The sequence below is a fragment of the Microtus ochrogaster genome, chromosome 2 (genome assembly GCF_000317375.1).
Source record: "Microtus ochrogaster isolate Prairie Vole_2 chromosome 2, MicOch1.0, whole genome shotgun sequence".
Taxonomy (NCBI): Eukaryota; Metazoa; Chordata; class Mammalia; order Rodentia; family Cricetidae; genus Microtus; species Microtus ochrogaster.
In genome coordinates, this window is record NC_022010.1 from 46,921,647 (window position 1) to 46,933,087 (window position 11,441).

Below are 11,441 nucleotides of genomic sequence, written 5' to 3' on the forward strand. Positions count from 1 at the left end.
GAGTGCTGGGATTAAAGGCGTGCGCCACCACAGCTGTTGAAGGTCCTGCTAGGTCCCCGAGGACAGGCCCGTGTAAATGCCAGAATGTCAACAAAAGTTTAATTGTATCCTTTTCTGTGAAGGCTGCAAGTTCAAACCACTGGGAAGTGAATGTCTCATACCTAAACCCTAACAATATTTATTCAAATGCGATACAGAAAGAGGGGAACCAGGTAAAGCCCCAAGCACTTGTTTCCACATTAGCTTCCCTGTGTTGCTGAGGTGATCAAGTACTGGGTCCTGGGGTTTTAGGACAGGCTAACTTATAAATCCAGATATCACTTTACAATAACAAAACAGTTAAAAGGTAGATACAAAGGAGATTGATTACTCAATATAGTCTATAATCTTTTTCTATATAGGGAGAGACAGTAAATACATGAAGAATGGATGTGTAGATTGTCTGCGTGCTCTCCCTCTCCGTCTCTTCTCTACACAGCCCCGGCAGTCTTACAATTTACAGCGCAGACCAGGCTGGTCTTGAACTCAAGAGACCGGCGGGCCTCTGACTCCAGTGCGCTGGAATTACCACGCCCAGTTCCAAATTCTGATCTTGTTCCAAGAGCGACAGTAGTCACTGGGAAACATAGACACACACCCCCCCCCCAGTCCTTGAAGGAGCATATCAAAACCTGTTTTTAAATACAGAAGCAGTATAATGTTTTGGGGCTCTAGGGCATTCGCGCCCTTCCTGATCAATTACCTTTCCTTTTCTTAAGTTGTAGAAAAAAAGCAGCGTCCAGATGTACTTTCATCGCTAGAAACTCTCAAGTTTCTCTTTCAGGGCAAACTGTACAAGCGCAGGAGCTACAGAACACTGACAATCTAATGAAAACACACCCACGTGCTCGGTTCTTCTCCCGCGGCGAGAGTGCTTTGAAATTTAGCAGAGAAAAAATTCCTTAGCATCAGTTCTTACACTTTCGACACAGTCTTTTCCGCCATAATTCAAAACAAAACCCTTAAACATATTTTCAAAAACTATAAAAACAGATGATAAACTTCTGGCTCTGTGTCTTGGCTAGTTTCTATCATTTGGGGAATTTACTCTGGGAGACTAGACCGATCTTGAGCACGCGAACCTGTGTGGAAACGGCGGCACCCCCGGCTTCCGCAGCTGGAGGGCGTGGTGCAGGTGACGTCATCACCACTGGGCGCAGGCGACGGCGTTCTGTGGCTCTCCGCGTGCCGTGTCGCTGTCGCCGGCTCTGAGGCAGAGCGGATCGCAGCAGCCGGCTTGTTTCAACTGGTTGTCAGCTCGCGTCTGGTCCCGCGGAGATGGCAGACGATCTGGGAGACTTGTGGTGGGAGAACCAGCCGGCCGCCGCCAGCAGCCCAGGTACCCGCCCGCCCGCCTCCCACGTTGCTCCGCGCCAGGTCCTCGCTTCAGCCCCCTGCCCGCGCGTGGCAGTCGCCGTGGTCCACCCGGAGGAGGGGTGCGGAGCTGAGGGAGGACCCGGAACCGCTGGGACAAGGGAGGGACAGCCGGTCCTACGTGAAACTAGAGGGACCCGCTCGTCGTCTGCCAGTGTGGAGGGGTCCCTTCCCAAGCTCTCACTTTCATTTACTTGTCTTTTTCCTTGAAACTACGTAAAATGTTTTTGTACAAAGAGGCAGTGTGGCATAGTTGTCATCAGTAATTCCTGAACTAGGTTCAGGCAGTGGAATTCAAATCAGATACTCCGCTGTCACTGACAACACATTCCCTCTTTCCTCATCTGTAGAAAGAGTAATGCTATAATGTCTTTTCAAAAATTGTTATGAAGATGATTTAAAGCTGTACAGCTCAGTACAATGCTTGCTGCATAGTATATGCCCACAATATTAATATAATGTGTTCTTTATAACATGTAGTTTGAGGCAACAGGGTGCTTAAATAAAGGTCATCTTTTTGAACTCTGCTGTTTTACAAATAAGGAATGTGACCTAAAGATATTCATTAGCAAATTCACTTAGCTAGTTGGTGTCAGAAACAAAACTATTTTCCAAAGCATTTAATTAACACGGCTCTAACAATTTTTCTTACCCTTCTGGAAGCAGTAGGCATTTTATTTCAAAATCAAGTCGTATTAAATAACAAGGCCCCAGAGTGGCTTTGAATATTTCAAGTCCTATAAGGTTTAACATGCAGTGATTCCTGTTTTTGTTGCTGTCTCAGGTCACCCTCCAAGGTTACAAGGTCTGCCTCTCTGTATTTTGAGGATAGCATCAAAGTTAGATATCCATTTACCTTGACCTCAGAACCATCACATGATAAACACTGGTGGGGTTGACAACTTGAGGAGATTTCTCAGGGTGAAACTGAAAGTTACAGCATGGATTCTGTGATTGAAGAGAAAAAGCCAAGTCAGTCCAGTGGAATATGGGAGTCTGGATCCCAGGTTTGAGACTCGACTGAAGATGTAGAATAGCAGGCACCAAAGTACAGTGAGAAGCTAACCGTAAAGTAAAGTTGAATAAAAATAGTTTGTTCGTAGGAATGCACAGCACTGTCCCTACACCTGGGACAGTGTTTTTCCTGTGATTCAGTAGCACATTTTGAGTCTTTGGTGCCACCCCTCACCATATACGTCACAAGAAAATGAAAATGGTAATGTTCAGAAATGTCAGGAGTCAGTGGGCAGTAATGCCGCTTTTCATTTGTACCCTGGCAGTGCTGAAGCATGCATATGGTGGTTCTGTTGAACTTGCCTATGTTGGGTTTCATGGTTTAAGATGATGAGGACGACTGACCAGGTCTCTCTTACTATGAGCTAAATCCTTTCCATTTCCTTCCTTCCCTTTTTGAAATGGAGCTTTCCTTATGTAGTCCATACTAGCCTTAAACTCTTTTTTTTGTTGTTGTTGTTTTTTGAGACAGGGTTTCTCTGTAGCTTTGGTGCCTGTCCTCAGAACTAGCTCTTGTAGACCAGGCTGGCCTTGAACTCACAGAGACCTGCGTGCCTCTACCTCTCTAGTGCTGGGATTAAAGGTGTGGGCCACCACCGCCCGGCCCCTAGCCTTAAACTCTTAATTCTCCTGTCTCAGCCTACTTGTTATGTCATGTATTGTTGTGGTTGCTTTATGAATGCTAGCTGATTGTTTGACCTCCTCAAGTCTGCCAAGAAGTGGTTACTGTCTTCCTTATTTTATGCTTGACGAAACAGAAGCACTGAGATGCGAAGTGATTAGCATGGGACTCTTGTTGAGTGAGGTAGCTCTTGTTCATATTCAGATGATCTGAAATCAGTCTATGCACTTATATTTTTTGTGGTAATTATTCTTATGATCAAAGGTAAGAATCTCTAAGTAAACAATCCGTTATTGATTTTTAAAGGTACATAATTTGTATGCATTATGCATATTGTTATTGAACTGTGTCTGTTGGCTCTGTCTGATTTCATTCAGACTGTTTTGCCTGTATACCTTGAGAAACATCTTTTTGTTAGTAATTGCGATGTAATCCCCATAGGCGATTTTTACTCAAATCTCAAACAGCTCGATGGCTTCTGAAGAATTTGTTATTTTATATGAACGCCAAGTTAAGTGATGTAAATCTGCCTTGTCTCCACACTTCCATATTTCAGTTCCCACAACCCATCAGTTTCACAAAAGCTTTTGTGATGTGTTTGTTCCCTTAATGGTCCTACATCTCCAGGTCCTGTTGTGTCTCCTTCCAGAAGTTACCCCAAATCTTTCTTTGCATTTTCTCCATTGACGTATATACTGTTGCTCTAATTTGTATTAACCCACTGTGGTAAGTTCAAAATAGAGAGACTCCAGCACCGTTATTTGTCCCTCAGCTACCAGAAAAGTCAGATCAGAAAACTGGTTAAAGCCCCAAAAGCGTTCTCAGCACACAGTAAATCTTATTGCCATGGCTAGTTTTTTCACTGTTGACAGTGGCTCGGCAACACTGGCCATCCCTTTATTGCCCAACAGACTCCATTCCTTTTGTCTCAGGCCCTTGAGGTGGCTGTACCACACTGCCCTCCAATTTTAGTGACTAGCTCTTAACGTAGGAAGTCAGTTCAGAGGTCACCTCCCTGAGAAGCAGCTCCTGTTTAGCCTAGATCAGCGCTGTGGGTGCTCTTCTGATTGGCAGGTCCTTTAGCACTGTCTGTTGTTTGTCTTGTTAAATCACTGTCTTCTGGCACTGGAAGGTAGCTCCTCGTGAGCCTAACTTGGCTTTCCCCCATCCTTTATAGCCATATCTTACCTGAAGACCTTACGCCGCTGAAGATGCTTGATTACATGGAAGACTTGCCAAAATCCGGTGCCCTACAACAGTGTCTTAACTATCCTTCATTAAATTTGTTTTACTATTTTTTAAGCCAGGATTTTACTATGTAGCCCAGATTGCTGGCCTGAAATTTCCCCTCCTTGGCCTCTTGAATGCTAGGATTAGAAGTACTCACTTCCGTGCTCACTGGATTTAGGGTTATAAATTGCGGAAAGGGGATCATAAATAGACTCCTGCTTTGTAAATGAGACTGTAATTTATGCAGAGGACAGTCTCTGTAACCTAGAGTGAACGGAGTGATTCTTGGTTCGTGATTGCTGACAAGAGCATTGTAGGTATTCTTCAAACTGTGTTGCTTTATTGATGCAAAATTTCTTCTGGAATGATTTGGTGGGGGAACACAGGATCTCTGAATAGCTAAGGTTGTTTGTCTTCTTATTTACCTTTTTTTCTTCCCAAAGTTAGACTTTTACAGTATAATTCAATGTGTAGGTATTGTACATACTGTGAAACATTGTCTGAGCTATGCAATCAGGTTTGGGATGTTTCGTGTAGATGTTGGCATCACTCATAGAGAACCAACTTCAGAGCACGATGTTTTCAGGATTATTTATTGATGTCAGCTCTACAAATAACACGATAGAATAAATGTTTGAGGGCACAATTCAGGATGCATTTTTAAACGCAAGAGGAAGTAAAGAAAAAGAGGCTACATTTTCAGTTATGTTCTGTCCTTAAAACTCCTAGATGGACAGTCAAACAGCCTGGGAGACTTTATAGAATCCACACAGTTCTCACAAACACTAAACTGAATGATTCTTGACAACAGCTTATGAAAGTTTGAAAGTACAGATGTGCAAATCTTTCTCCAAATCATACATACATACATTTCCTGATATAATTTTGCTAGGAATCCATGAGTTTAATAAAAAATACCCTTCATAAATGTAGAAGGCCTTTCATTTCCTCTTTTATGTTTAACAATGATACATAACATTATTCAGTACTACAAATCCTTAGAGGTTTTGTATTGGTTTTGACTTTGTTTTGAGAAAGGTTCTCACTATCTAGCCCAGGTTGGCCTTGAACTGGAAATCTCACTGCTTTGAACTAGGCTTTGTTGCTCTAGCTTGTCCATTGCTGGTATTATAGCATGTGCCACTCTGCCCTGCCTTTGACCTGTTCTTGATCTAATGATCTGCCATTGAATACTTAGATGGTATGCAGTTTTCTAAACGTTTCACGAACATCTTGAAATGTAGTTTTCTCATTTTCACCAGCTTTCATAGAATGCTAGATTGAATTCTTGACTTGCAAGTGTGTAGTAAATGGAGCAGCGGGGCTGCGTCCACAGCACCCCGGCCGCCTGCTAGCTTATGCCCCGAAATAATTACACGGACACTGTATTCTTTTAAACACTGCTTGGCCCATTAACTCTAGCCCTTACAGGCTAATTCTCATATCCCGGTCAACCTATCTCTAATAATCTGTGTATCATCAGCCTTACTGGGAAAGATTCTAGCCTACATCCATCCTGGGTCGGAGCTTCATTGATCGTGTCTGCCTCAGAGAGCAGAGCTATCGCATCTGCCCGGGAGAGGGGAGCATGGCGTCTCTGAGCTCACTTCCTCTTCCTCCCAGCATTCTGTTCTGTTTACTCCACCCACCTATGTTCTAACCTATCAGGGCAAGCAGTTTCTTTATTTAATTAACTAATGACCTTCCTCCATCACAAGTGTTACTTTGAGAAATTAGATTATGGTAGAGTGGTTAAGTGTTCTGTTCCTGGGTTTCTTGCTAACCTAGTTTGGATTAGCCCTGTGGTTAGCTAACTTCTTTTTTGTATGTATTTGTTTACGTGGTAGGAATCTACTACAAATGCTAAGTTTTTACAGATCCAATCATCATTTTTAAATTACTCAGCCTTGATATTTTAGTGTAAAAAGTAGACAATAAATATGAAAACAAATGAGTGTAACTGTGTTCTAATAAAACTTCATAAGCAATGAAATTTGAGTATTATGTAATTTTCTTGTCATAAAATACTCTTGTTTTGATTTCTTTCAGCATTTATAATTATCACAGTTATTCTTAGCCTGCCTGTCAAATGCGGTGAGATAATAGAATTTTAGTCTACACAGCTTGAATATGTTGCTTCCGTCCTAGGGTATTATATATTCTCTGGAAGGAATTTAAAATATATCCCAGATAAAACTGGGTTTTATTAGTTACCCTAGGATTCAGTCCACAGTTCTGTTAGATACTAGACCAGTTACATTCTGATTAAAAGTATTCATGATTTCAAAAAGTGAGACTAGTAACCCAGAGATCACCAAAGAAGAGTAAACAAAGGACAAGTAGGACTCTTGGCATAAAGCTGGCATTTTTTTTAGGAGTTTCGTTATTTTTATTCACTTGGATTTTTATCTGTTTTTAAAAATTTAATCACACTCTAAAATTATAGGACATTCTCTTTTTGGAATTTCACAAATTCTGACAATCTCACATATGTACATGGTGTATTTTGTCTGTTTTCACCCTTGTTACCTCTCAGTCCCTTTCACTGCCATTAAACACATTCTTCCTAGGGAACCTCCCTACTTCCATGTAGGATAGCTTCTCTTAGGTACTTTTCATCCCCCCCTTCATAATGGCCACATTTCTTTTGCAGGGTTATGCTAGGGTGACGGGATTCTTTATTTCACTTGCTTTATATGTCAAACACTATGTTGTAGAAATTCAAGTCATATTCAGTTCTTAGTTGCATTGCATATTATGTCTTAGTGCTTGGAGTAAGCCTGTGTTGTGATTGGTAATTCTTTGGTTAAAATGGAACATTTTGTGATACTTTTGTCTTAATGAGAGTACTTGATTACCATTTCAAGGTGGATTATTGCTGATGATCATAGAAATGTCCATAATTATTTTAGATTTTTTTCTTCTTGCTACTTTGAACAGTATCTTGCATTATTTTTTTCCTCACTCATGAATTTATGTCATCTACACATAAAGCATAGTTGAGAAAGTCCCAGCAGGGGGAGAAAACAAGGTTAAAACCTTCAATATACAAACAACATTTTATGTTTCTTTTTGAGATTTAACTTTCCTGAACACTTTGTTTTTCTGAGACTGTTGATAGTATATATTATTTTTCCTGTTGAAATTTTATTTTATTCTTATATGTGTGGGTGTTTTGCCTTCGTGTTTGTTTGCTCACAGTGTGTGCAGTGTCCATGGAGGCCAGAAAGTTGTGTCAGAATTCCCTGTAACTGGAAGTGTAGATAATTGTGAGCTGCTCAGTGGAAGCTGGGAATCCTGGAAGAGCAACCAGTGCTCGTAATTGGTTGCTCCCTATTTTTCGTGTGTGTGTGTGTGTGTGTGTGTGTGTGTGTGTTGCTGGGAGTTGAACCTGTGGCCTTGTACATGCTAGACAAGTGTTCTCTCTACCAGAGCTGTAGCCTCAGCATTTTTTTTTTTTTTTGGAGACACTATAACAGCTCAGGCTGTCCTCACACTCATGATCCTTTCTCTTCTGCCTCCTGATTCTGCTCCAGAGCGGTAGGAGTATGAGATGGTACCCAGGCATAACTACTTTCCCATCTCTATCATACTTCACTACTATCTCTTAAGTCTCGCTTCTCACTTGTGTCTTGTGTGAATGGCCTTTCTCTAGCTCATTCCTCATCTTGAATTTACTTGAGATGTATTAAACACCTGCCTTTTCTCAGCATGCTGCTGTGTACACTATACGTGTCTTGCTTTTGGCGTCAGAATTTCCTGATCTTCATTCATAGGCTCTTTTCTATTCACTTACGGCTTGCCTTTAACTTGGACTTCTCATTCTGTCTTGTAACTCATTATCCTCCCCACAGTCTTCCTCTACCACTTGCTTGATGCTGTACACCATTTCTCTTGAGCTTGCATAGCTCAGTGCTGCCCAACTCCCTCCTTTTCCTCCTCCTATTCCTTCCTCTCCTCGCCCCCCATCCCTCTCTTCATTAAATGGCCCCTGGGTGTATGCAATGAAATAGGTTGGCCATATGAGTACGAGGAAAGGCAGTTCCTTGGCTTCTGCTCTGGGGCTCATTGTAGAAAGCTAGCTGACGTGTAGTCCTCAGTCAGGAGGATTTCTTCCAGGCCCATGCCTCCAGTGTTCCCTGATGGGTCATAGAAATCAGTGGCACCCCCAAGCCCTGAGGCTTTGTGAAGGCATGAAATCTGTTTAGTCAAAATGCCTCATCTTAGAAATGTCATGGTGCCCGGGTCCACACTGAACTAGAATTACTCCTTTCTCTTGATTCAGTGACACGGTCTTGAATGAGATTTTTTTTTTTTTTAAAGCAAAAATCCATTTGGAAATTGGTCATGCACTGCTTCTTTGAACATGCCCTTTAGCAGGTCCATCAACCTGTGAGCCGTAGGTCAGTTGGCTTCTTCACCATTTCCTGGAGAGATGGCCATTCCTCTGTGGCCTTCAGTGATGGTAGCTTCCCAGATGCTTCTGGAGATGAATCTTCCTAGACAGTACATAGGTATGACTTACCTTTTCCCTTCTATGTGGAGGAATGTGTTAGCAGTGACAGTTCTTATGATGTGTAATTTCTCACAGCCATTTTGGTGACTAGGCTTAGCCATAGGTCCCAGGGCTATTTTGCAGGAAAGTCTACTGATGCCTGTAGATTTGGGTTTAGGGATCCTTGTTGGAATTCTCTGCTTGCATACTCCTTTGATCTTGAATCAAACAACAGCAGCAACAACAAAGATAAAAGGTAGTTATTATATGATTTATATGATTGGAAGAAAATTGTCATTTTTCAAGGCATGTAGTTAGTTTGGAGGTTTGACTCTGAAAGCACAAGGTTCTGGGAATCTAGTTTGATGGGAAAATATTTTAGGAAAATGTTTCTGCAAACTCCTTTTGTATATGTGCTTTAATGATAGTGGTGAACACAGAGGAAGACCAGTTCTTGCTGATCAGTGTTGGAGGAAATAAACAAGAGAAGTGTCCAAAACTATTGTCAGAGAGCTATGAGATCTCCAGAGGACATTTCATGTTCACTGCATCTGAGATCTTCAGGAGGAAAGCAGCATTTGACAGGGCCCTCAAGGAACTGCTGTAGGCTATGAGATGAGGGAATGCTGTTGTTAATGTTCTTTCTTGATTCAGGAAAACATCCAACCCAGCTTAGAAATGGAGTGCTTCAAATTAGGTTGCGTATGAGAGGCGGGATGGGAATGTAGATTGCTGCCACATAGAGAAAACGCCTCATTCATCATAGGGACGTGTGTGGAAGAGAGTGGCTTGAGGTGGGAGATGGGACACATTGCCGGGTAGAGTTGTCTACTGTTTGCTATTGGTGGAGGCCAAATGTGAAAAGAGTCACATAACCTGAGTGATCACACAGTAGGTTAGCAGAGTTAAATAGATTGCTAAGAACTATTAGATTTTAACTTTTTAAAGGGAAAAAAATGCTTCCTTAAAGAATGAGAATATTTAAGAGTACTTGCTGGCACTCAGGAGGCAGAGGCTGGTGGATCTCTGTGAGTTCAAGGCCAGCCTGTGTATCAAGTACTATGTGACTTAGTCATTTTTTCGGCGACCTTTTCTAGGAGAAACTAAAATAAAGGTAAAGGTAGTTGTTTTAGCATTAATTAGAATGAAAAAAGTGTATATAGACAACTTTTTTTTTTCTTTTGGTTTTCTGAGATAGAGTTTCTCTGTGTAACAGTTTTGGCTGGCCTGGAACTAGCTCGTGTAGACCAGGCTGGCCTCGAACTCACTGAGATCTGCCTGCCTCTGACTCCCAAGTGCTGGGATTAAAGGCAAGCAGCACCACCGCCCAACTAGAAAACAATTCTTAATAATATGAGGGTATGGTATGAATTAATGTATGATTATATAAAAACACTGTGCTGTTATTGCATAGTGATGCTTTTGAAGTTACAGGGAAATGCTTCCATAGAAATGTTAAGAAACTGAATTTAAAAATTAAAACATGCATATTAAATACTTATATATGATATAAGAGAAAGAACTACAGATTGACTGTCCCTGGGGATCAGAAGTATTTTGAATGTCTGAACTTTGGGGGCTTATTTACATATCCACAATGAGATCCACACCTAAACACAGAAGCCATTGTTTCAGTTGTACATTACTCTGTACATAGAATGGCTGTAGCTTTATACACTATTTTTTACTGTAACAGTGTTTTAACCACTACATGTCATGTGAGGTGCTTATGACACTGTAGTGACACTAGAAAGTTAGGTTTATAGCATGTTCAATTCCAAATTAGGGGTACCCAGCCTGTAGATGAATAGGAGTCCATGATATTAGTGGTCTGCTGAGGTTAGTGGTATTGTAAGTGTTCTTTGTTAGCCTCAACATTTTCTACAAGATCATACAATTAAAAGATGCTATAGTAAACTGTCAAGAGATGAAAAATGAAAATTCTCAGTGATGAGGGCATTTCTGTGAATATCATCTACATCATTGAACCACAAACAACAAAAGCTACAGTTGAAACCCGTTTCACCCTTTCCAGAAGAGGTTTTTGTGATGCCCTTAACTTTTTCTAGAATTTTACAGGACTTTTCCAATTTAGTGTTGAAAGTTCGTGATGTGGGCCTATTTAAACCGTTGTGTGGGTGTGTGGGAAGCCACACTTTTAATAAATTCTCAAGGGTGATTGGCTCTGATGTACGTGGTCAGCCTACTACACTTAGAGAACTCTGCTGAGGCTGAGGCTCTTTTAGATGGAAACCTTTTCTTTCACTGTGAACTCTCACCTGCAAGGTAGGGAAAATTTGGCGCTATGAAGTTTTAGCGCGGCTTGACAGTGGTTCACTTGGTAGGATGTTTGTGGTTGAAGTACCTGGCATATCCAGATGCTATGTCAGAGCTGAAGATGCTTGTCTGGGCGTTGGGTCAGGGCAGGTGTGTTTTATGAACACCACAGGCCTCTGTCCCCACCTGACAGCCAGCGCAGTAGTGGTGGAGCTTATAAGCAACACTGCTAAGGTAACTTGAAGAAAATTGCCTGAGGTGCTGAGAACTCACAGGCTCCAAAGTTCACGTTGGGCTTTAGTTTCACCACACACTTTTTACCTCTAGGTGGCAGCAAAGACTAATTATTTTTTTAGGACAGCCTTGGCTGCCATTCCCCCAATTGTGTTG

General features: G+C 41.6%; 1 protein-coding gene across 2 annotated transcripts in view; it reads left to right on the top strand.

The window, feature by feature from the left end:
- Window positions 1-1,152: 1,152 nt before the first annotated feature.
- Cmss1 (cms1 ribosomal small subunit homolog) overlaps window positions 1,153-11,441 on the top strand; it is a 290,654-nt gene continuing 280,365 nt past the window's right edge. For both annotated transcript variants that reach the window (XM_026785838.1, XM_026785842.1), the window contains exon 1: window positions 1,153-1,378. In XM_026785838.1, coding sequence (XP_026641639.1) covers window positions 1,318-1,378 — 61 coding nt within the window. In that variant the 5' untranslated portion in view covers window positions 1,153-1,317. The remainder of the gene's footprint in view (window positions 1,379-11,441) is intronic.